The 25,658-nt window shown below is 47.9% G+C and overlaps 1 protein-coding gene across 2 annotated transcripts; it reads left to right on the top strand.

Moving 5' to 3' along the window:
- The first annotated feature begins 90 nt into the window (after positions 1-90).
- On the top strand, positions 91-25,658 carry psip1b (PC4 and SFRS1 interacting protein 1b). Of its 2 annotated transcripts, XM_056300372.1 has the most exons (13): positions 91-181; positions 5,953-6,048; positions 6,291-6,355; positions 6,462-6,597; positions 6,728-6,769; positions 8,516-8,561; positions 13,272-14,968; positions 17,095-17,174; positions 18,966-19,860; positions 20,712-20,813; positions 23,580-23,807; positions 23,839-23,931; positions 25,132-25,658. In XM_056300372.1, the coding sequence occupies exons 2-13, from the start codon at positions 5,965-5,967 to the stop codon at positions 25,162-25,164; spliced, it is 3,501 nt and encodes a 1,166-aa protein (XP_056156347.1). In that variant the 5' UTR covers positions 91-181; positions 5,953-5,964; the 3' UTR covers positions 25,165-25,658. The 2 variants fall into 2 exon arrangements, with proteins under 2 accessions (XP_056156347.1, XP_056156346.1); XM_056300371.1 differs by having other exon boundaries at positions 23,580-23,931.

Raw genomic sequence — 25,658 nt, 5'->3', positions numbered from 1 at the left:
CTGACCCCCCCCCCATCCTCTCCCCCAGATGGTTGCGTCCTGTTCAGCGGCGGAGCGCGCCGCGCCGCGCGGCGGGTCACGTGAGGTAAGCTGGGCGGTCAACATGGCGGCGGCCGGGAGCGTCTAGGAGAGCTGGTTGTCCACTGAGGCCACGTCCGGATCATTTGCCGTCAGCACTTCGGTGAGTTGTTCCTGAAAGTAGCGCTGCGAACGAGCCGCCGCGCAGACGGAGAGGTTTGCCCGTCCACGAAGTCGAGTTTCAGCGCAGCGACCCGCGACTAGTTTGTTGTTCCTCCTTGTTACCCAGCCCGCCGCCGCCGCCGCGTGGACGCGCCGCCGGGCTGGGACTTCAGCCGTGGGCGCGCTTCACGTTTTAGCGAGTACATGTTTGGCCGGATGCGCTTAACCCAGTCCGTCTTGTTTGTGCAGCCCCGTGTCACTAATGTGCCGCAAGGGGCTTCACGGCAACACCACATGCTGCCCTCAGACCCTCGCGGCGGACAAGGGGCAACTGCGAGCTGGCCTTTCCCCTGGGTCCGGCGGAGGCGCCCCCCCCCCCCGGGGCTCTCGCGTCAGGCGGCGTTACGTTAGAAGCGCCCGCGCCGCGTTACGACACTGCTGCGACTTGCCGGTTTCCGTCTGATTCACTTTCCGATCATGAACGCGCGCGCACACACGCACGCGCGGCTCAACAGGATTAATTTACCACTACAGTAGGGCTATACTCTGTCTGTCTCTCTCTGTGACTGTCTGTCTCTCTCTCTCTGTCTCTCTCTCTGTCTCTCTCTCGCTGTTCTCTGTCTCTCTCTCTGTCTCTCTGTCTGTCTGTCTGTCTCTCTCTCTGTCTGTCTGTCTGTCTCTCTTTCTCTCTCTCTCTGTCTGTCTCTCTCCCCCTCTATGTCTCTCTCTGTCTGTCTGTCTCCCCCTCTATGTCTCTCTCTCTCTCTGCCCCCCCCCTCTCTCACACACGCACACAGCTCAACAGGATTCATTTACCACTACAGTAGGGCTATACTCTGTCTCTCTCTCGCTGTTCTCTGTCTCTCTGTCTGTCTCTCTCCCCCTCTATGTCTCTCTCTCTGTCTGTCTCTCTCTTTGTCTGTCTGTCTCCCCCTCTATGTCTCTCTCTCTCTCTGTCTGTCTCTCTCCCCCTGTCTGTCTCTCTCTCTGTCTGTCTCTCTCTCTGTCTGTCTCCCCCTCTATGCCTCTCTCTCTCTGTCTCTCTCTCTCTCTGTGTGTCTGTCTCCCCCTCTGTCTCTCTCTCTCTGCCCCCCCCTCTCTCTCACACACACACACACACACACACACACAGGATATAGTGCTCGCCTCCAAGTTAGACCAGTGGTCACCAACCTTTTCAAGCCTAACACCACATCTCAAGTCGAATTGTAAACCCAGATTTTTTTTCAAAAACAAAACAAAACAAAAGACCACAATGTAGTTCCACTTTGACACTTTATTTTGTTACCTGTCAGTCATAAGCCAATTGTTTTTGGTTCAAAGCCCCTATCAAATATTTGTTGCCCACCAAGATCACAGGCCAGTTATAATTTAATTACGACAACAGGCAAAGTATTCATTTAATCATACAAACAGTATGATCAGAAGGAAGTGCAGCTATCATTCAAAATGTTATGTCGACAGTATATTAAAACAAAGGGCTCTGAGCCCTTTCTTGTTTGCAGTGGTGATGGACGAGATCAGCCAGGAGTCTTTGTGGACTGTGATGTTTGTGGATGACATCGTGATCTGTAGTGAGAGTAGGGAGCAGGTTGAGGAGAGCCTGGAGAGGTGGAGGTATGAACAGGAGAGAAGAGGAATGCAAGTCAGTAGGAGCAAGATGGAATACATATACATGAACGAGAGGGAGGACAGTGGAATGGTGAGGATGCAAGGAGCGGAGGTGGCGAAGGCATATGAGTTTAAATACTTGGGGTCAACTGTCCAAAGTAATGGGGAGTGCAGAAGAGAGGTGAAGAAGAGAGTGCAGGCAGGGTGGAGTGGGTGGAGAAGAGTGTCAGGAGTGATGTGTGACAGAAGGGTACCAGCAAGAGTTAAAGGGAAGGTTTGGTGAAAAGGTGAAAAGTTTCAAGTTGTACATATCAAGTTACGTCCACAGTGATTGTTTCAGCTTTTTGAAGTCTGTCTCCACGTATCTTTTGCCTACTGGGCGGCCATTCAGGGTGCTGAACTGTGTACTCATCCTGTTGGAGCCTCTCCATCTCAAATCGTGACAGTAGCTTCCTTCTACTGATGTTTGAGCATTGAGCCACTAGCTGCTTCTGAGTCAGTGTGGAAGTGGGTCTCCTACTGGTTCACTTCAAAGAAGGTTGAATCAGTTCATCTGGACACAACGGTTATTGACAGATATGTTTCATCACTAAGTGACTTCTTCAGTCTAAACTGACCGCAGGGATCCCACCCTCATAAACAACACACTTGCATAACGACTGAAACTAACGATCAGTTTCATATGGAAATTTGGGTGTGACCACTAACTACAGTTTCAATGGCCATGTGTACTATTCACAAAGGATTTGGGAATGTTCGCAATCACAAAATTGTTGTGACAGTGGTGAGGTGTGTGGTTGGAATGACATGGGTTCAAGGTGGAGGTGGGATTACATCAAGGATCGGCTCTGAGCCCGTTCTTGTTTGTAATGGTGATGGACAGGTTGACGGACGAGATCAGACAGGAGTCTCCATGGACTATGATGTTTGCGGATGACATTGTGATGTGTAGTGAGAGTAGGGTGCAGGTGGAGGAGAGCCTGGAGAGGTGGAGGTATGCACTGGAGAGAAGAGGAATGAAAGTCAGTAGGAGCAAGACGGAATACCTATGTGTGGATGAGAGAGAGGGCAGCGGAATGGTGAGGATGCAAGGAGTGGAGGTGATGAAGGCATATGAGTCTAAATACTTGGGGTCAGCGGTCCAAAGTAACGGGGAGTGCAGAAGAGAGGTGAAGAAGAGAGTGCAGGCAGGGTGGAGTGGGTGGAGAAGAGTGTCAGGAGTGATGTGTGACAGAAGGGTACCAGCAAGAGTTAAAGGGAAGGTTTACAAGATGGTAGTGAGACCAGCTATGTTGTATGGTTTGGAGACAGTGGCACTGATGAAAAGACAGGAGGAGGAGCTGGAGGTGGCAGAGATGAAGATGATAAGATTTTCATTGGGAGTGACGAAGAAGGACAGGATTAGGAACGAGTATATTAGAGGGACAGCTCAGGTTGGACGGTTTGGAGACAAAGTAAAAGAGACAAGATGGAGATGGCTTGGACATGTGTGGAGGAGAGATGCTGGGTATACTGGGAGAAGGATGCTGAATATGGAGCTGCCAGGGAAGAGGAGAAGAGGAAGGCCAAAGAGGAGGTTTATGGAGGTGGTGAGGGAGGACATGCAGGTGGCTGGTGTGACAGAGGAAGATGCAGAGGACAGGAAGAGATGGAAACGGATGATCGACTGTGGCGACCCCTAACGGGAGCAGCCGAAAGTAGTAGTAGTAGTAGTAGTAGTAGTAGCAATGGTTCAATCACAGCATTGTAAGAAGGTGACAGATTTACTCTTAAGCCCCTCCTCCTCCTTGGTCCAGGGACGGTCGTTCCCTCTTCACATAGATGGCCTCTTTGACTCCCTGTTCAAACCAGCGTTCCTCCCTATCAAGGATGTGCACATCCTCATCCCTGAAAGAGTGGCCACTGGCCTGTAGATGGTGTAGACTGTGGAGTCCTGGCCTGTAGATGGTGTAGACTGTGGAGTCCTGGCCTGTAGATGGTGTAGACTGTGGAGTCCTGGCCTGTAGATGGTGTAGACTGTGGAGTCCTGGTCTGACGTGTTTAGCTCTCCTGTGTTGTGTCATCCTCTTGGCCAGCATGTGTTTAGTTTCCCTGATGTACAAGTCACGGCAACCCTGCTGGCACTTAACAACTTTTATTGCTCTGTTTGTGCCGGGGGACCCAATCCTTTGGGTGGACCAACTTCTGGTGCAGCGTAATTTGGGGTTTGAAAGCAGCTGGGACACGGTGTTTGGAAAATACACGTCTCAGCTGTTCCGACACTCCTGCCACATACGGAATCACCACTGGTTTACGCTCTGGCAGCTGTTGTCCTTCTCCTCTCTTCAATTGGCTGGTGCACTGTTTGGGTGTCTTCCTGGCTTTCACAAACACCCAGTTAGGATAACAATGCTTAACCAGGCCCCCCCCCCTTTTCTCCCCAATTGTTCTTGGCCAATTACCCCACTCTTCCGAGCCATCCTGGTCTCTGCTCCACCCCCTCTGCTGAGCCGGGGAGGGCTGCTGACTACCACATGGCTCCTCCCATACATGTGGAGTCACCAGCCGCTTCCTTTCACCTGACAGTGAAGAGTTTCACCAGGGAACCAGGGCCTGTTTAATGTGGGATTTCTCCCCTTCCCCAGCTGCTGTGTCAGTGGGGACGTTGTCAGCTCGGTGGTCCAGCGTCCTGATGACTCCTAGTTTGTGCTCCAGTGGATGATGAGGGTCAAACCTTAAGTACTGATCAGTATGTGTTGGTTCGCGGTAAACAACAACAATCAAATGTCCCGCATCACCAGTTGTAATTTCCGTGTAAGAAGACTAACCTGTCATGTTCCACATCCTCCCTGGTGAACTTGATGTGGTGTCCACAGAGTTAATGTGGTCGGTGAAATGTGCTACACTCTGAGATTTAATTTTAACCCAGGTGTCGTCCACAAATCTGAACCAATGGCTAGGTGGTGACATCTGTCACCATCTTAGAATGCTGTGATAACAGCCATTCCCCAGTCCTCTGTGAATAGTACACATGGCCACTGTAACTCTAGTTAATGGTCACGCCATATCTGCATATGAAACTGGCCGTTGGTTTGGGTCATTATGCCGCTGTATTATTTATAAGGGTGGGGTACCTGCAGTCAGGTGAGACTGAAGAGGTCACTGATGCCCCTTTTCCACTACATGGTGCTGCCTCAGCTCTACTATACTTTATTACTCTACTCTAGTCGAGTCTACTCACTTTGCTTTTCGGGATTTCATTTTCCACTGCACATCGTATCCCCTCACGGCGAAGCTCCAATGGTCATTTGTGGGCATGTTGACAGGTTGTTTTTTTTTTAATATTTCATTTATATTTAAATAAATAGAAATATATATACATATCTATCCATGCATCTATCCATCCATTATCCAAACCGCTTGACCTGCTCTCGGGGTCACGGGGATGCTGGAGCCTATCCCAGCAGTGTAAGTGATGATCTCAGTTTGTGTCCTTTCGAGCTCGTCCAGATCCATGTGATGTTTTAGTCTTTAGGGGAATGAACCCGTGTGTCTCTGTCCTGCACATGTCCCTGTCCTGCAGTCCAGTCTGTTCAGTCACATGGGTGGCTAAACTTGATTCCTGGTCCCTGGTTAAAGCTGCTGTGTGAAACAACAGAATAAAAAAAAACACGGATAGCGGGCGTCCGGGTGGCATAGCGGTCTATTCCGCTGCCTACCAACATGGGGATCGGCGGTTCGAATCCCCGTGTTACCTCCGGTTTGGTCGGGCGTCCCTACAGACACAATTGGCCGTGTCTGTGGGTGAGAAGCCGGATGTGGGTATGTGTCCTGGTCGCTGCACTAGCGCCTCCTCTGGTTGGCCGGGGCTCATGTTCAGGGGGGAGGGGGAACTGGGGGGAATAGCGTGATCCTCCATCGCGCTACGTCCCCCTTGTGAAACTCCTCACTGTCAGGTGAAAAGAAGCGGCTGGTGACTCCACATGTATGGGAGAAGGCATGTGGTAGTTTGCAGCCCTCCCCGGATCAGCAGAGGGGGTGCAGCAGAGACCGGGACGGCTCGGAAGAGTGGGGTAATCGACCAAGTACAATTGGGGAGAAAAGGGGGGGGGGCACTGATAAGGACTCTGAGTTCCTCAGAAGATTGGTTGTGAGTTTGATTCCCTCTGTGTGCTTCCACAGCTCAGAGGAACCATGCGGGGCAAACGCCATGTTCAATTCAAACCTGGAGACCTCGTCTTTGCCAAGATGAAGGGCTTCCCCCACTGGCCTGCAAGGGTATTACACCCACCCACACACACCCACCCACACACACACACACACACACACACACACACACACATACACACACGCTAACCAATGGGTAATTGTTCAGACTGTGTGTATGTGTACACGTGTGTGTGCGCGCGTGTTTGTGTTTGCGTGTGTATGTGTGTGCGTGCGTGTGTGTGTGTGTGTGTGTGTGTGCGTGCGTGTGTGCGTCCGTGCGTGTGTGCTGTTTGTTTTTGTTGTGTGCTCAGGTCTGCAAGCTGGACAATGTCAAGAAGAAAAAGATCCCGGTCTTCTTCTTTGGAACCCATCAGATGTACGTACAGACAGCTGTAAATCACCTACATCACTTCCTGTTTGCTGATCCGCCAAAGACGTGCAGGTGGAACTGACTGTCTGTGATGAATGTCTCTCCCCACCAGTGGCATCCTTCCCTTAGAGAATGTCGTCCCTTATGCCGTGAACAAGGAGAAGTATGGAAGGGGGGAGCGTTTCCGAGGCTTCAGCGAGGGCATGTGGGAGATCGAAAACAAGCCTGGAATAGGGAGTAAACAAAAGGTCTCTCTCTCTCTCCCCCTCTCTGTCTGTCTCTCTCTCTCCGACCTCTGATGTCATCACTGCTTTACTCTTCAGGATTAGTTTTGGTTAACCTGATTCACTGGCTAACTGTCTCGTTGTTGACCTACAGGTGCCTGCAGTGATCAAAAAGGAGAGCGGACAAACGCCCAAGGTAAGACGACCCATTCAGAAGATGGACTAGGATGATGTGTGTGTGTGTGTGTGTGTGTGTGTGAGAGAGAGAGAGATGCAGCATCTTTGGAAAGCTTGTAGTTGATTCTTTTGTTCGATGTGGTGGTGATGATGATGATGAACTCGGTAGTGGGATGACCAGGTTGTTTTGGTGCTGCAGGTGTGATATCAGGTTCAGGGTTCCCACATGTCCTGGAAAACCTAGACATGTGTGTGCTAGTTTTCCAGTCATAGAAAACATCTGGAAATTGATTAAATGTTCTGGAATTATAAGATATGCAGGTAGCGTGGCATTCTATTCCTTTTCCTACCAACACGGGGATCGCCGGTTCGAATCCCAGTGCTACCTCCAGCTGGGTACGGCATCCCTACAGACACAATTGGCCGTGTCTGCGGGTGGGAAGCCGGATGTGGGTATGTGTCCTGGTCGCTGCACTAGCACCTCCTTTGGTTGGTCGGGGCATCTGTTCGGGGGGGAGGGGGAACTGGGGGGAATAGTGTGATCTTTCCACGTGCTACGTCCCCCTGGTGAGACTCCTCACTGTCAGGTGAAAAGAAGCGGCTGGTGACTCCACATGTATGGGAGGAGGCATGTGGTAGTCTGCAGCCCTCCCCGGATCAGCAGAGGGGGTGGAGCAGCGACCGGGACGGCTCAGAAAGTGGGGTGGTTGGCCAGGTACAATTGGGGAGAAAAGGGGGAAAAATCCACACAAAAAACCAAAACAAAAAACAGTGGTAACCCTGATGTTTAATATGAACACCAGACTCCTCTGTGTGTGGTTGTACTGGGAAGCTCCCAGTAGTGAGACTGTCTGGGCTGAGGTCAGTAATACAACCCTGTCATGTTGTTTGGCTTATTTCCACTCAGACACCAGTAAAGACCTCTGAAACCATGACCACACCTTCTAAACCCCCTATCGCCAAATCGGCCAAAGTTCTGCTGGCAAAGTTGCCCACTAACAGAGAAATTACCTCTAAATTTACTCGGAGCAAAACTCCTCTGGCCAAAGACTTAGCTAACAAACCAGCCTCTTCCACCACCGCTGACCACACAGACGCCCCCTGCAGGCGGAGAAGTAAGCGAGATACCCCAAACAGAGTCGTACCTGCAAAGGTCACTGCAGCCAGAACTCCCCGTGGAGCTGCTGCTACCACTGCAAATACCAACACAAGTGCTACCGCAAGTACCAACGCAAGTGCCGCTCTGAGACAAGTGACACAGTCCAAACCTGCAACTTCAAAACCTCCTGATGCTGCTGTTGCACAGGCTGCTGGTACTATAACAGCTGCTGCTGCTAATACTACTGTCAGTACTACTGCTACTACTACTACTACTACTACTCCTCCTGCCAGTAAAGCAGTGAATACCCGGGGATGTAGGGAAATGATTGCAGCCTCTCCAGAAAGTTCTGTTAGCAGAGAAACCCACAGAAACCCTTCTGCACAAACCAAGACCGAGGTGAGAGAGCAAGACAGGTTTGTGTAGAGAAAGAACGAGAGAGAGTGGATGAACGGATGGATGATGGTAAGGGAAAGAGGTATTGGTAAACAGGAGGAGGAACTGATAACCAGGTGATGAATATGAAGATGGGAAAAGAGGAGTGGGAAAAGAGGAGGAGGGATGGATAAGTAGATGAGTACTGTGGGATGAACAGATAACTGAAAAGAATGAAATGAATTGATGTCAGTGGAGTTTAACGAACTGAACTGTGTGTTTTCAATTTAGAACAAGAAGAAGAGGAGCCTCCCTAGTCCTGCTGACGACGCCCCAGGTAATGCACACACACTCGGTATACACCCACACCTCATGAACACACACTCGGTATACACACACTCCTGATGAACACACTATATATATATAGATATATAGATATCTATATATATATTAAATATACACACACACACACACACACACATATATATATATATATACACACACACACACACACACACACATATATACACACACACACACACACACACACACATATATATATATATATATATATATATATACATACAAAAAAATAAAAAACATTCCCTCTCACTCTTTTTCGGGTGGTGTGTGTCTTCCTCAAGTTTGGGTCCTCTACCAGAGGAGTTTGAGGGTTCTGTGCAGTATCTTGGCCGTTCCTAGGACTGCACTCTTCTGGACAGAGACCTCAGATTTTGTTCCTGGAATCTGCTGGAGCCACTGTCCCAGTTTGGGGGTCACAGCCCCTAGTGCTCCTGTTACCACTGGGACTACTGTGGATTTCACCTGCCACATGTGATGTAGTTCTTCATTCAGTCCTTGGTATTTCTCTAGCTTCTCATGGTCTTTCTTCCTGATGTTGCCGTCGCTTGGCATTGCTACATCGAACACTACTGCTGTCTTCTGTTCCTTGTCGAGTACCACAATGTCTGGTTGGTTAGCCAGCACCTGCTTGTCAGTCTGGGACTTGAAGTCCCACAGGCTCTTAGCTCGGACATTCTCAACCACCTTTGGCGGTGTCTCCCATTTGGACTTGGGGACTTCCAGTCTGTTTTCAGTACAGATGTTCCTGTACACTATCCCAGCTACCTGGTTATGCCTTTCAGTGTACACTTTCCCAGCTAGCATCTTACACCCTGCTACTAGGTGCTGGACTGTCTCAAGGGCATCTTTGCACAGCCTGCATCTTGGGTCTTTTCTGGTGTGGTAGACCCCTGCCTCAACCGATCTGGTGCTGAGCAGTGCCTGTTCTTGTGCTGCTATGATCAGAGCTTCTGTGCCTGTGTTGTGCTGCCTGTGCTGTGCCCTGTGCTGTCCTTTAGTCCAGCCTTTTCTAGCCACTGGTAGGATTTCTCAATATCAGCCACGACTTCTATCTGTCGATGGTACATCCCGTGGAGGGGCCTGATCTTCCATGATACCTCCTCTTCTTCTTCCTCCGCTCTATTTCTTCTGCTGCCTGAGGTACTCACTCACCAGTTCGTCGTGGGGGACCCTCTTTCTGATGTACTCATGGATGTTCCTTGTTTAATCCTGGATAGTGGCCCTGACACTCACTAACCCTCGGCCCCCATCTTCTCTCTTATCGTACAGTCTCATGCTGCTGGACTTCGGGTGGAACCCTCCGTGTATTGTGAGGAGTTTCCGTATCCTGATATCTGTGGGATTTATCTCCTCCCTTGGCCAGTTTATTATTCCAGCTGGGTATCTGATGACTGGTAGGGCATATGTGTTGACGGCTTGGATCTTATTCTTCCCACTGAGCTGGCTCCTCAGGATCTGCCTCACTCTCCAGAAGTATTTGGCTGTAGCTGACCTCCTTGCTGCCTCCTCGTGGTTTCCATTTGCCTGTGGAATACCCAGGTACTTGTAACGCTCCTGTATGTCTGTTATCCTGCCATCTGCTAATCCAACCCCTTCAGTCCTCACCACCTTTCCTCTTTTGCCACCATTCGACTGCACTTGTCCAGTCCAAATGACATTCCGATGTCGTTGCTAGAGATGTACCAATCCACTTTTTCGGTTCTGTTCCGATTCTGATACCTGAATTTGGATATCTGCCAATACCTATACTTCCTGATACCAGAGTTATTTTTTCTTGATCGTTGTCGTCGTTGTTGTTGGTATTATGTGTAAGGTTATATGCGGCTGTAGTAAACCACAAACCACTTCTTATTAAAAGAGCGAAAAATGTACAAAAATGCATAACATTTAGATTTATTCCAAAGCAATTTATTTGAACTGTAGTTTAAGTAGGCCTCACATACAAACAGGTGTAGGAGTGCAGGTTGTTATGGCAACTCCTTTAACGTGTTAATTGATTTAAAGAGATACTTTCATGCTGTTTCTGAGCACATGTTTAACACTGGTGGTTTGAATTACAACCGGAGGGTAGTTGTGGTTTTATGATTTCATAGCTATTGGCTACTGGAATTCAGGGTGGGTGTGGCTGGATGGGCTAAACACTGGGGCTAAACCGCTTGCCGTAGAAAAACGAGAAATTCACTGGTGACAGCCCCCTTCCTGCTCTGTTATCACTTTACAAAAGACCATCGACAGCAGCTGGTGTAGTATGGTAACGATGGTAAAGCCTGACGTTACCTAGCTAAGTTAGCTTGTTTGTCTGTCTAAAGTGACGTTACGGACTAGCAAGGAAGGGGGGGGGGGGAGAAGGGTGCATCTCCGATTTTATAGCGTCCCGCTACGGACACACCCTCTATACTAATGGTAATTCGTGACGCGGCAAGTTACCACATTTTCGCCAACTGGAAATCAGTTACTCGGCCGCCGATATCCTGAGTCTGGCCATAAATGTGATATAGGGCTACCACTTGTCTCATCAACCACATCCACACCCCTTATATCGATTAACAACAGGAAAAGTCGGATTTTGATGCAAGTATCCTTTTTCCTCTCTAAATAACCCAAAACACACTGCTGCTTGTTCTTTTAACTGTGTTCTGCAAGGTGTCCTTGAGTGCTCTGAAAGGTGCCCACAAATAAAATGTATTATTATTATTATATTATTATTATGATTATTATGATCAAAATAATTCAGTCGTTTTAGAAAAAGACATGTCCTCCGGTCATCTCACGTTAAAAAGCCAGAAAGATTTATATTTTTTGTGGTGAAAGACATAAAACAACATCAACTAAGTGGTGATGCTTAAAACCAGCTGGAATATGTTGCTCTAACTAACTAACCTGGTGTGCAGTTGTCTGCCGATGTGCACCCTGTCTGGTGATGTACATCCTGTCTGGTGAAGTACATCCTGTCTGGTGATGTACACCCTGTCTTTTGATGTACACCCTCTCTGGTGATGTACATCCTGTCTGGTGAAGTACATCCTGTCTGGTGATGTACACCCTGTCTTTTGATGTACACCCACTCTGGTGAGTACATCCTGACTGGTGAGTACATCCTGTCTGGTGAAGTACATCCTGTCTGGTGATGTACACCCTGTCTGGTGATGTACAGCCTGTCTGGTGATGTACAGCCTGTCTGGTGATGTACAGCCTGTCTGGTGATATACACCCTGTCTGGTGATATACACCCTTAAGAAATTTAGTGTTGTCCGGAAAATAATCAATTACTTGGACACACTTGCCAAAAGTTTCACCCAAAAAAAACCCAGTGGTTTCCTCCAAAGTGTACAGTTCCCTGGCTGGTCACTGGGAATCTGTCACCATGCCGTCTGAGTCAGACTTGTACTCCATTTCATTCTCCTTCTCCTGGCACTCGGTGACAGGCGGGTCCGCCGCCGCCTCCTGTCCGGGCTCGGCTGCAGCAGCTCCCGGGAAGTTTACGCACGCAACCGCGCCACTAACTCCACTCACACCGGGTCCCTCTGATACAGTTCCTACTTCACGTACAACCGTTTTATCTTTCTCCGAATTAATATGGCGTTTAGGAAACTCCAGATTTAAATTTTGTGGGGTTTCATTTGTTTCCCCACAGCCATCGGCCTCGTTACTCTCCCCCGCCAGCTCCTCGCAAACCCCCCCCCCCCACACACACACACACACACTTAAGCCACCTGATTAGTGGCTTCAGTATCCTCTGCTTCCCGCTGTCTGTGCAGGCAAGCAAAGCACTTGTTTCCTGAGCCCCACACTCAAAACACTTGCCACTACCTGACTTTATATGTACCATTTTGGCTATGGGCTTAAAATTGCATTATTACATATTTATAATTCATAAAAACATGAGACTATGGAATTTAGGTCAGTCATGGATTGGTAACGTCAATCCGATCGATATCCAATGAGTGAATTACGTCAGTATCGGCACCTGATACCATTATTGGATCGGATTGGTTCCAACTCTAGTCGTCGCTGTAGGTCAGGGGTGGGCAGTCTTATCCAGAAAGAACTGGTGTGGGTGCAGGTTTTTGTTCCAACCAAGCAGTTACAAACCTGATCCCACTAATCAACCAGTAGAGTCTTTGCTGAGGAACTTGATTAGGAGACATAGATATGTCACTAACTGCTTGGTTGGAACAAAGACCTGAACCCACACCAGTCCTTTCTGGATCAGATTGCCCACCCTTGCTGTAGATCCTGGTGAGGTGGATGTCAGTGTCTCGCTCATTCCTGGCATACAGCTTGATGTCATCCTTGTATAGGAGGTAGTCGATGGTAACGCCACTTCTGAACCCGTATCCATATCCAGTCTTGGTGATGATCTGACTGAGGGGCTTCAGGCCTGTGCAGAACAGCAGTGGGGACAGTGCATCACCCTGGTGTAAGCCACGTTTGATGGTTACCTGTGTGATTGTCTTTGAGATGGCCTCTAGTGTTGTTTTCCACTGCCGCATTGAGTTGTTGATGAAGGCTGTTAGTGTCCTGTTGGCTTTGTGCAGTGCCAAGCACGGTATATCTGTCTAAACACACACACACACACATACAGATATACACACACCCATTGGATGTGCTGTTCTGGGAGTCTTCAGAAGTTTGATCACTAACTGTTTTTGTATTGTTATGTTTTTTGTTTTTTAATCAATAGTGAAGAAGAAAGCGAAGCCCTCTGAAACAAACTCTACTTCAAAACCTGACCAGCACCTCCCCAAAGAGGAGGAGGAGAAAGCGGAAGAAAAGATGTCATCAAGGAACCAGAGGAGGAGAAAGAGGGAGGAGGAGGAGGAGGAGAGGGAAGCTGAATCAAAGAAATTAAAGCAGGATATAGAAGAGGAGGAAAAGAAAGAGGAGGTGAAGAAGAAAGGGGAGTTGAAGAAAAAGGAGCAGGAAAAGAAAAAGAAAGAGGAGGTGAAGAAGAAAGAGGGTAAAAAGAAAAAGGAGGTGAAGAAGAAAGTGGCGCAAAAGAAAAAGACAGGGGAGTTGAAGAAGAAAGAGGAAGAAAAGAAAAGGGTGATGAAGAAAGAGGAGGAAAAGAAGGAAGAGGAGAAGAAAGAGCAAGAGGATAAAAAGATAGAGGAGTCGAAGAAGAAAGAGGAGAAGATGAGAGAGGAGGAAAATAAAGAGATGAAGAAAGAGGAGAAGATGAACAAAGTGGAGGAGGAGAAGAAAGAGATGAACAAAGAAGAGGAAAGGATGAAGAAAGAGGAGAAAAAGAAAGAGGATGTAAAGAAGAGAGCAGAGGAAAAGAAAAAAATAGAGGAGAAAAAGAAAGAGGATGAGAAAAATAAAGAGGCGAAAAAAGAGGAGGAGAAGAAAGAGGGGGGTAAAAAGAAAGAGGAAAAGAAAGAGGAGACGGTAAAGAGAGAAGAGGAGAAAAAGAAAGAGGAAGAGAAGATGAAAGAGGAGGAGAAAAAGAAAGAGGAAAATAAGAAAGGGGGGAGGAAGAAAAGAGGGCAGAGGAAAATGGAGGATGAGATGAAGAGAAAGGAGGAGGAGAAAAAGCAGAAAATTGAGGAAGAGAAGAAAGTGGAGGAAAAGAAGAAAGTGGAGGAAAAGAAGAAAGAGGAAGAAAAGAAAGAGGAGGAGAGGAAGAAAAGTGAACAGAGGAAAAGTGAAGAGGACATGAAGAGAAAGGAGAAGAAAAAGCAGGAGGAGAAAAAACAAAAAATTGAGAAGAAAAAGGAGAAGAGAGATGAGGAGAAGATGAATAAGAAAGAGGATTTGCAGATGAAGAAGAAAGAGGAAGAGGAGGAGAGGAAAAAGGAGGATATGGACAAGGAGAAGAAGAATAGAGTGGAGGAGAAACAAAACGAGGAGCAGCAGATGAAAGAGGAGAATAAGAAAGAGGAGGAAAAGAAGCGAAAGGAAGTGGAGAAGGTGAAGGAAGATGAGAAGAAAAAGAAGAGAGAGGAGAAGCTAAAGAATTATGAGGAAGAGAAGAAAGAGGAGGAGAAGGATTTGCAGGGATCTAAACCTCTGCTTGAGAAGAAGAAAGAGGAGGTGAAGAAAAATAAGAAGAAAATGGAGGCGTCAATGAAGAAGAGAACGGAGGAGGAGAAGAAGAATGATGAAAAGAGGAAGGAGAGAGAGGAGACTAAGTTTAAGAAGAAAGAGGAAGAAAATGAGACAAAAAAGCAGGGAGAGAAGAAAGAGGAGGAGAAGAATTTGGAGCAGTTTAAATCTGTGCCGGAGGAGAAGAAGAAAGAAGAGGAGAGAGAAAAGAAGGCAGAGGGAAAGCAGATGAAGAAGGAGGAGGGTAAGAAAAGAGACGAGAAGAGAAAGGAAGGGAAGAGTTTGGAGGAGTGTAAGGCTTCGTCGTCAGCGGAGAAGGGTGTGGATGAGGAGGTAAGGCCTCCTCCACTCGTTCACCAGTCTTGTCTGGTTCTGTCTCGTCTATCTTTCCACAACAGGGCTAGCACGTTGGTAACGCCTGCGGTTCTTCCTGGTCGGTTCTGTGTCTCTGGCCAGCGGGGCGACTGAGTAGTTTTTATTTAACCGCCTCACATAACATCCCTGAAGTAATGCTACGTCAGCTAGCGAGCAGAAAAACTAGTCTCGTTTGGGTTCCTAATCTCCACTCGAAGGGATCATTCATGCAAGGTGTGTTGAAACCCTTTAACTAACGTGCACCTTGCCGCGGATTATTCACTCCACAAAGAGTTGAAATACAAACATTCACTTAGTGTTTTTGGTGAACATTTTGGACTAAAAGGTTACGAAGCAAAAGTTAGCCGCTAAGCTAACTTTGAACGCTCGCTGCCCTTGCTGCTGGTTTGGCGTGTTGCTATGGTTACATAGAGACTTGCTGCCCCGCGTATGAAAGGTAACCGGTGATCAAACTTTAGCTAAGCTGCGTGCGTATCATGTGGTTTTAAGACACGCCCTCCAGCCAGTCAGCAATGTCCTCTGTGACCCTGGTAAAGTCAGAGACTGGTAATGTGTGCCTATAGAGCTTATGCACAAAAACGATTATTACAAAACTGTTGCTTTTTTTCCACTGACCGTTTTATTTATCAACATAAATGAACGTAATAGACCTTAAAGTTGCGGAGGCATTGTCATGTAGCATCATACCATGTGCTGTCTAGGATTGGCTGTATGTTTTAATATTCGTGAGCATCACAACCAATTAGCGACAGCTGTGGATTTTTTTCTTTTTTTTTTTTGCTGATTTTTCCCTTTTTCTCCCAATTTAGTGGCCAATCGATCCCTATTTTAACTCAAACACCCACCCACTCACACTGCATGCGTTCGCCAACCGCATCTCTCCGGCCGGCAGTCTCAAAGGAGTCGCCTCGCCACTTCCGTGACAAGGCGACTCCAGGCCGAACCACCGCTTTTCCCCCACACACCCAGAGACGCATTCATGTGACGAACACAAGCCGACTCCGCCCCCCTCCCGAAGACGGCGTTGCCAATTATTGCTGCTTCATCGAGTCCGGCCATAGTCGGATCTGACGAGACCGAGGCGCGAACCCCGGTCCCCAGTGGGCAGCTGCGTCGACACCAAGCCGATGCTAGTTATTATTATATTAATAAAGTTATTATGATCGCCATCACCCAACCTGACTTGAAATGCTCACAAGTAAATTTCCTGTTGACAACTATTCGATAAGAACAACAGACCACTTAAGAAAGAATGTAAGGTATGTTTGTTGTTACTTAACGCTGTTTGCCAAACATCTCCGAATCTCTTGATCAGTGACCGGTCCGAATCAGGAAGGGTTTTCACTTCCTCTCCTGATGTGTCGGTGCAGGTTAGAGTCTTAGAGCACTTCATCAAACCAAAAACATTTTAATGCAATTCATAAAAGAATCCACACATAACCAAAATACATCACCTTATTTCGAACCATTTAAAACCTCGAATTGGGGCGTCCGGGTGGCGTGGCGGTCTATTCCGTTGCCTACAAACACGGGTATCGTCGGTTCGAATCCCCGTGTTACCTCCGGCTTGGTCGGGAGTCCCTACAGACACAATTGGCCGTGTCTGTGGGTGGGAAGCCAGATGTGTGTGTGTCCTGGTCGCTGCACTAGCGCCTCCTTTGGTCGGTTGGGGCAACTGTTCGGGGGGGGGGTACTGGGGTGAATAGCGCGAGCCTCCCCACGTGCTACATCCCTCTGGTGAAACTCCTCGCTGTCAAGTGAAAAGAAGCGGCTGGTGACTCCACATCAGCCCTCCCCGGATTGGCAGAGGGGGTTGAGCAGAGACCGGGATGGCTCGGAAGAGTGGGATAATTGGCCGGATACAATTCGGGAGAAAAAGGGGAGAAAAAATCCACAAAAAAAAAAACTAACTTGAATGGAAATATGGCCTGAAACTGATTCTATAAAAACATACTGAACATGAGTCCTGAAAAGAGAGATGATAAATAACTGGAGTGTGTGTGTGTGTGTGTGTGTGTGTGTGTGTGTGTGTGTGTGTGTGTGTGTGTGTGTGTGTGTGTGTGTGTGTGTGTGTGTGCGTGCAGCGTCAGAGGCGTCTGGCTGCCAAGAGGGAGAGTGTGTTGAGGTCTCTGAGAGGTCTGCTGAAGGCTGGGAGGAGAACGCAGTAAGAACACACATGTTACTATACTCCTGAGAATATTCCATGTGTTGACTTTTTATTTTGTCATCGACCCTCAGTATAAACACCTGATCTACTGCTGCAGTACCGCTGTCTGTTAACCATCCGGTACCCCTGTCTGTTAACCATCCAGTACCCCTGTCTGTTAACCATCCAGTACCCCTGTCTGTTAACCATCCAGCACCGCTGTCTGTTAACCATCCAGTACCCCTGTCTGTTAACCATCCAGTACCCCCGTCTGTTAACCATCCAGTACCCCTGTCTGTTAACCATCCAGTACCCCTGTCTGTTAACCATCCGGTACCCCTGTCTGTTAACCATCCGGTACCGCTGTCTGTTAACCATCCAGTACCCCTGTCTGTTAACCATCCAGCACCGCTGTCTGTTAACCATCCAGTACCGCTGTCTGTTAACCATCCAGCACCGCTGTCTGTTAACCATCCAGTACCGCTGTCTGTTAACCATCCAGTACCCCTGTCTGTTAACCATCCAGTACCGCTGTCTGTTAACCATCCAGTACCCCTGTCTGTTAACCATCCAGTACCGCTGTCTGTTAACCATCCAGTACCGCTGTCTGTTAACCATCCGGTACCGCTGTCTGTTAACCATCCAGTACCCCTGTCTGTTAACCATCCAGTACCCCTGTCTGTTAACCATCCAGTACCGCTGTCTGTTAACCATCCAGTACCGCTGTCTGTTAACCATCCAGCACCGCTGTCTGTTAACCATCCAGTACCGCTGTCTGTTAACCATCCAGTACCCCTGTCTGTTAACCATCCAGTACCGCTGTCTGTTAACCATCCAGTACCGCTGTCTGTTAACCATCCAGTACCCCTGTCTGTTAACCATCCAGTACCCCTGTCTGTTAACCATCCAGTACCCCTGTCTGTTAACCATCCAGTACCGCTGTCTGTTAACCATCCAGTACCCCTGTCTGTTAACCATCCAGTACCCCCGTCTGTTAACCATCCAGTACCGCCGTCTGTTAACCATCCAGCACCCCCGTCTGTTAACCATCCAGCACCCCCGTCTGTTAACCATACAGCACCCCCGTCTGTTAACCATACAGCACCCCCGTCTGTTAACCATCCAGTACCGCCGTCTGTTAACCATCCAGTACCCCTGTCTGTTAACCATCCAGTACCCCCTGTCTGTTAACCATCCAGTACCCCCGTCTGTTAACCATCCAGTACCCCCGTCTGTTAACCATCCAGTACCCCCGTCTGTTAACCATCCAGCACCCCTGTCTGTTAACCATACAGCACCCCTGTCTGTTAACCATACAGCACCCCTGTCTGTTAACCATCCAGTACCCCTGTCTGTTAACCATCCAGTACCCCTGTCTGTTAACCATCCAGCACCCCTGTCTGTTAACCATCCAGCACCCCTGTCTGTTAACCATCCAGTACCCCTGTCTGTTAACCATCCAGCACCCCTGTCTGTTAACCATCCAGTACCCCTGTCTGTTAACCATCCAGCACCCCTGTCTGTTAACCATCAGTGTTTAATATTCCCTTCATTTGGCATTATGAAGTATTAATATTGTACACACTCCGGACCGAAACCTGAGCTCTCCCTCCCCCCCTCCCTCTCTCTTCCTCCCCCTCTCCTGCTGTCTCTCACTCTCTCTCTCCTCCCACTCTCTCGCTCCCTTTCCCTCCCCCTCTTGCTCTCTCCCTCCCCTTTCCCCTCCCCCTCTCTCCCCCTCTCTCCCTCCCCCAACCCTCTCTCTCTCCCGCTCTACTTCTCCCTCCCCTCGCTCCCTCTCACTCTCAGGAGAACCAAGGATAGTCAGAGGAAAAAGGAAGCGACGAAACGAAAAAGCAAAAAGTCGATAAGTCAGAAGACGAATAAGAAAAATGAGGTCCGAAAATCAGCGGTCATCAAGGTGGTCAGCACGAAAGCGGTTGGCAAATTTGCAAAGACTGCCGCCAGCAAGAAGACAGCCAAGAAGACGGCGTCCAACAGAACCGAGATGAAACGGCTCCAAAGAACCAGCAAGGAAAAGAAAGAAGGAAAGAAAACACCACAGAACGCGGCAGGAGAGAGGAAGATGACAGAGGTGAAGAAGGAGAGAGAGAAAACAGAAGAGCGGAAAGGAGCAAAGGAGGAAGAGGAGAAGATGGTGGTAGTAGGAGAGAGCACAAGAACAGACCGACAAAAAAGAATGGGTAAAACAAGCGACAAGAAGGATGGAGAGGAAAAGAAAAAGGAGGAAGTGGGGGAGAGGAAAATCATTGGAAAGATCATCAAATTGCCGGTGGGCCGAGGAGCCAGAATCCAGCTGAAGGTGGTAGGTGGGGTCAAAATGGAGGAAGAGGAGAGGAAAGGAAGGCAGACAGGAGAGCTGAAGAGAAGAGAAGTGACATCAGGAGTGCAGGAGGAAAACAAACGGAAGAGAAACCAAACCCTGAAGACCAGATCAGGAGAAGAGAAGAGTCAGAGGAGGAGGAGAAAGGAGGAGGAGCTGGGTAAAGGAGGGGTGGTGAAGGACTGTGAGGATGGCAGAGAGGAAGAGCTGCAGACACAGACTCAGAGGTCAGACAGCATGCAGCCGGTGGTCAAACTGCAGAAGAAGAACTCATCGAAATTCTCAACAATGAGCCTGGTGGACTCCACGCTGCACCGTCTCCATGGAGACATCCGGATCTCTCTGAAGACCGACAATCCGGTACCACACAAACACACATTATCATCATCATCATCACTGTCACACATACATCATCTCACAAACACACACACTATCTTCATCATCATCATCACCACACATACATCTCACACACACATCATGGTCATCAAACATACATCATCTTACACACACATCTCACACGCCACATAATCACACACACACACACACACACACACACACACACACACACTCACATCATCTAACACTCAAACACACACGACTCATCATCACACACATGTCTTGTATATATATATATTGGCGGACAGAAACATTAATTATTCAACCACCTGGGAAATCCTCTCAAAGAACAAAACATATTCACCCAGCAGTAAAATGTGTAACTATGTCCAACTGAACATATTTTATCATCTGCAGACCAGACATGTCCACACTGAACAACAGGAATGAACTGGCCAGCAGTTGCACACCTAGATATGAACACCTGTTTTGTAATTATAAATAAATCAAATACCCCCCCCCCCCCATTGGATTGTTAGCGATCACGTGTTTTTGAACTTTTGAATGTCGCACCTCTCCCTTCCCCATTGGACGTTGTGTACGTGATGTGCATGACGAGGCAGTAGATGGTATGTTCTGTCCTCCAGCAGCTTTACTGATACTGATGATGCTTATGGCGTGAAACAGGCTTGTACTGTCTCATAAACAATTTACTATATATATATATATATATATATATATATTTATATACACACACACACACACACACACATATCGTCATCATCGTCCTCATCATATACACACACCATCTCACATACATAGATCATCAAACACATGCAAACCATCTCATGCCTCTTCTCTCTCGCTCTCCCCAGGACATCAGTAAGTGTCTGACTGCGTTGGACAGCCTCAGTATGGTCTATGTGACATCACAGCAAATCCAGAGACACAGTGAGCTCATATCTACGCTGAGAAAGGTACACAAACACAAATACACAAATGAATATACACATGCAAACACAATCAAATACAATCTTATTTATGATCTGCAAATATGTGGCTCATAAGTCAGATTTCCATACCGAATCGGTTGAGGCCCGGGTTACCAACGACTGCCACCAGTACTGTTAACCAGCAGGGTGCCGGTGAACACTATGCTATTGTTGGACGAAGGAGAAGGAGAGGGGGAAGGCATGTCCAGAGGCAGTGGGAGAGGAGGAAGGGTAGGAGTGTGGAGGTCAGAGTCAGAACTTTGAATGTTGGCACTATGACTAGAGAAGGGAGAGAGCTGGCTGACATGATGGAGAGAAGAAAGGTAGGCATACTGTGTGCGCAAGAGACCAGGTGGAAGGGGAGTAAGGCCAGGAGCATCGGAGGTGGGTTCACACTCTTCTACCATGGTGCGAATGGGAGGAGAAATGGGGTAGGGGTAATTCTGAAGGAAGAGTATGTTGGGAGGTGAAGAGTGTCAGACAGAGTGATGAGTATGAAGCTGGAAATCGAAGGTGTGATGATGAAGGTTATCAGCGCATACGTCCTGCAAGCTGGGTATGAGATGGAAGAGAAAGAAGAATTCTGGAGTGAGTTGGACGACGTGGTGGAGAGGGTACCCAAGGAGGAGAGAGTGGTGATTGGAGCAGACTTCAATGGACATGTTGGTGAAGGGAACACTAATGGAGGAGATGAGCGCATCAAGCATTCCCAGGGAGCAGGCTCTGGAGGGTACACATCCTGAGCTTAGATGCTGTTGATAATGACACAAACGGTGTCACGCGTAGTTTTTGTTATTTAGTGTGACCTCAGTGTGGAATGGTTTGACTTTGACTCTGTGACGATGGCCACTCATTCATTTTTGTGCCAGAGCGTTCATTGATAAGACGGAGAATGTTCATGGAGTGGGAAGACACCCCGGACGTAATCGAGCCAGATGGAAGTACAGTTTTACCTGCAGAGCCCCTTCACTGTTGACGACTGCCAGGAGGACATCCTTATCTTTTGGAGGGATCACCGTTACACATAGCCTGTCCTCTCCATGCTGGCTAGAGCAGCGCTGTGCAGCCCAGCAACAAGCATGTCCAGTCCAGTGCGTGCCCTTTCAGCTCAGCTAGTCGTGTGCTCGAAGCACGACGAAGTAGGTTAAATCCCGAAACAGGATAATGCGCCTGTCACATGGCACTCGTTCTTCGTGAATGGTTTGAGGATTATGTTGATTATGATGAAGTGTTCAAGGTGTTGCCCTGGCCTCCAAATTCTCCGGCTCTCAATCCGATTGAGCATCTGTGGGATGTGCTGGACCAACAAGTCTGATCCACAGCAGCGCCATTTCGCATCTTACAGGACTTGAAGGATCTGCTGCTAATGTTTTGGTGCCAGATGCTAGAGGACACCTTCAGGGGTCTTGTGGGGTCCATGCCTCAGTGGATCGGCACTTTTTTGGCAGCACATGGAGGACCAACAGAATATTAGGCAGCTGGTCGTAATGTTTTGGCTCATCATCATCATCCAGGCTCTGGTCATCTCCCTGCTGGACTATGGCAACTCCCTCCTTGCCGGCGCCCCGGCGTCGGCCATCAGACCTCTGGAGCTTGTTCAGAAAGCTGCAGCTCGTCTGGCGTTCAACCACCCTAAGTTCTCCCATACAACTCCCCTTCTCATGTCCCCTACACTGGCTCCCAGGAGCTGCTCGCATCCGGTTTAAGACTCTGGTGCTAGCCTACAGGGCAGTGAAAGGAACAGCTCCTTCCTGTCTCCAGGCCATGGTCAAACCCTACATCCCCGCCCGACCACTTCGCTCTGCTGCCTCGGGACGCCTGGTTGCCCCGTCGCTCAGAGGCCCCTGCTGCCGATCGACCCGGTCCCGGCTCGGTTCTGTCCTGTCCCCACAGTGGTGGACTGAACTCCCCACTGATGTCAGGACAGAGGAGTCGCTGCCCATCTTTCACCGCAGGTTGAAAACTCACCTCTTCAAGAACTACTGCCCTGTTACTTGCTCTTAGCACTTATTGTATTCACTCATTTAAAACACAAACCTCTTTCTTGCACTTTTACTTTAGCACTGGTTTTGCTCTTAGATGCTTGTATAGAGAGAAGATGCACTTATGACCTCTGATGACTAGTAGTTCTCCTGATCTCCTACGTTACATAATGCTCTTACTGTAAGTCGCTTTGGATAAAAGTGTCGGCTAAATGACTGTAATGTCATGTCATGTCATGTAACATCGGTGTATACGAACATGAACACACATACACAAATGAATATACATTACATACGCATACCAACACAGATTCAGTCTCACACACATGCATACACAAACACAAATGAAGGCACAAAGATTCAGTCACACCCTCCAACACAGACGCACAGTCACACTCTCTTTCTGTGTCTCCCTCTGTCTCTCTCTCTATCTGTGTCGCTCTCTCTATCTGTGTCTCTCTGTCTTTCTGTGTCTCCCTCTGTCTCTCTCTCTATCTGTGTGTCTCTCTCTCTATCTGTGTGTCTCTCTCTCTATCTGTGTCTCCCTCTGTCTCTCTCTCTATCTGTGTCTCTCTCTCTATCTGTGTCTCTCTCTCTATCTGTGTCTCTCTCTCTATCTGTGTCTCTCTCTCTTTCTGTGTCTCCCTCTGTCTCTCTCTCTATCTGTGTCGCTCTCTCTATCTGTGTCTCTCTCTCTTTCTGTGTCTCCCTCTGTCTCTCTCTCTATCTGTGTCTCTCTATCTGTGTCTCTCTCTCTCTCTCTGTCCAGATGCGGCGGTACAGAGGGAGCGAAGCAGTCATGAATAAAGCCTCCATGCTGTATAACCGCTTTAAAAATGCCTACCTGGTGGGGGAGGGGGAGGAGCTGGTCAGTGCCTCCTTCATGCGCTCGCTGCTGGACGAGAAAGAGAAGGAGGAGTTACAGAGGGTGGAGAGGTGGAAGGAGAAGAAGAGGAGAGAGGAGGGGATGCATGAGGTGAAGAGGCCCATGGGGCAGGTGGAGGAGAAGAGGAAGGCTGGGGGGGCAGGTGGAGTGGAGGAGAGGAGAGAGGAAGATGGACGGGGCAGAGGGGCAAAGGAGGAGGAGAGGACACAGAAAGAGGACAAGGAGAAAACGGAAGGTGAGAGAGAGAAAATACTGTATCTCATATCTTTTTTTTTTCTATCTGTCTGTCAGTCCATCTTTCTGTCTGACTGATGATGAAGAAAGTGTTTACTAATTCTGTTAATTTTTGTTGATTAATGTGTTTACTAATTCGGCACAGAAAATTCCATCAGTCTGTTTGTTACTAATCTTGGTGGTCTGTCAGGTAGTCTTGAGCAGACTGCTAGGAATCTTGGATAATATTTAATATTTTTATGATGACGACACTCAGTTATACATGCCACTAAAACTCACAGATTCGAGCACCCTACTAAATCTCACTACTTGCCTCTCTGACATTAAATCCTGGATGTCCGAAAATTTTCTCAAATTTGACGACAAGTCTGAGGTCATTCTGTTTGTTCCTGAAAATTCCATCAGTCCTTTTGTTACTAATCTTGGTGGTCTGTCAGGTAGTCTTAAGCAGGCTGCTAGGAATCTTGGGTAATATTTGATGCTAACCTCAATTTTGATAATCAAATCAAACATGCTGTTCAGTCATGCTTTCTCCAGCTCAAGCTAATCTCCAAGTTTAGGGCATTTTTGTCAATTGCTGAGCTGATATCAGTAAGGGCTCCCTCCACCGTCTGCAGTTGGTACTACAAGCTGCTGCTCGGCTCATTACCGGGACAAGGAGGCATGACCATATCACTCCTGTGCTTGCCTCCCTACATTGGCTCCCTGTTGTATTTGGTATTGATTATAAAATCTTATTGCTGACTTTTAAGGATTTAAACGGTCTTGCTCCTTCATACATCTCTGATTTATTGACCTGGTATACACCCTCTCCACCATTAAGGTCTGCAGATGGAGCCCTGCTGGTCATTCCCAGGTCTCGGGTGGTTGCAAAGGGTGATTGGGGTTTTGCTGTTAGAGCCCCCACACTATGGAGCTCTCTTCCTGTTGAACCAAGACAAACCAAGTCTCTAGCTTCTTTTAAATCTCATCTTATAACTTTTCTTTTTGTGAAAGCTTTTCCAAATGTTTAATATTTGTTTTTATTTATACTGTTTTTATTTTTACTCTTACTGATTTGGTCTTACTCTTATTTTTGCCTTTGTAAATCACTTTTCTTTGTAAAGCACTTTGTAAGATTGTTTCAGAAAAGTGCTTTATAAATAAAGTTATTATTATTATTATTATTATTGTAATTGGCTGTGTGTTCTTATATCCCTAGGTCCCGTGGACTCTTCCTGATACGTCACTGTAACAGACAGAATGGACTGTACCAACTCATAACACAGTGGGGGGGGGGGTCAATGTGTCTTTTTTGCTATGGAGACGTCCTGAAACAGCCTGCTGTGGACGATTATATTCCTACCTCATTTTTATATTGTGGTAACAATTGGTTTTATGTACACACACACACACACAACGCAGAGTTCCTGTTGTAGTTGTGAGAAAAGCTGTTAAGGTTATGTTGTCTTTGCCAGAAGCTCCTCTGTAAGCCAGAGCATTAAACTAAGCTGGCCTGCGTGGGACTTCTCTGTTCTGAAACAAAACACTTGGACAGATGTTCTTCCTGAGGATTCACGCAGACACTTTCTTCCTCCGGAACAAAAGGGTTGGTTTCTTGTTTTCTACCCTCTGTACAGGCATTCACGGTACATATCGTCCGTGGTGCTCTGAAAGTGTAAAACTGTTTTTATTCTTGTATTTTTAAGCTGTTCAAAAGGAAAAACAGTAAAAAAAATCTCTCTGGCA

Source organism: Lampris incognitus, chromosome 20 (genome assembly GCF_029633865.1).
Source record: "Lampris incognitus isolate fLamInc1 chromosome 20, fLamInc1.hap2, whole genome shotgun sequence".
NCBI classification, from domain to species: domain Eukaryota; kingdom Metazoa; phylum Chordata; class Actinopteri; order Lampriformes; family Lampridae; genus Lampris; species Lampris incognitus.
Note: the sequence above shows the minus strand (reverse complement) of the source record. Positions and strands in the feature narration are given on the sequence as shown.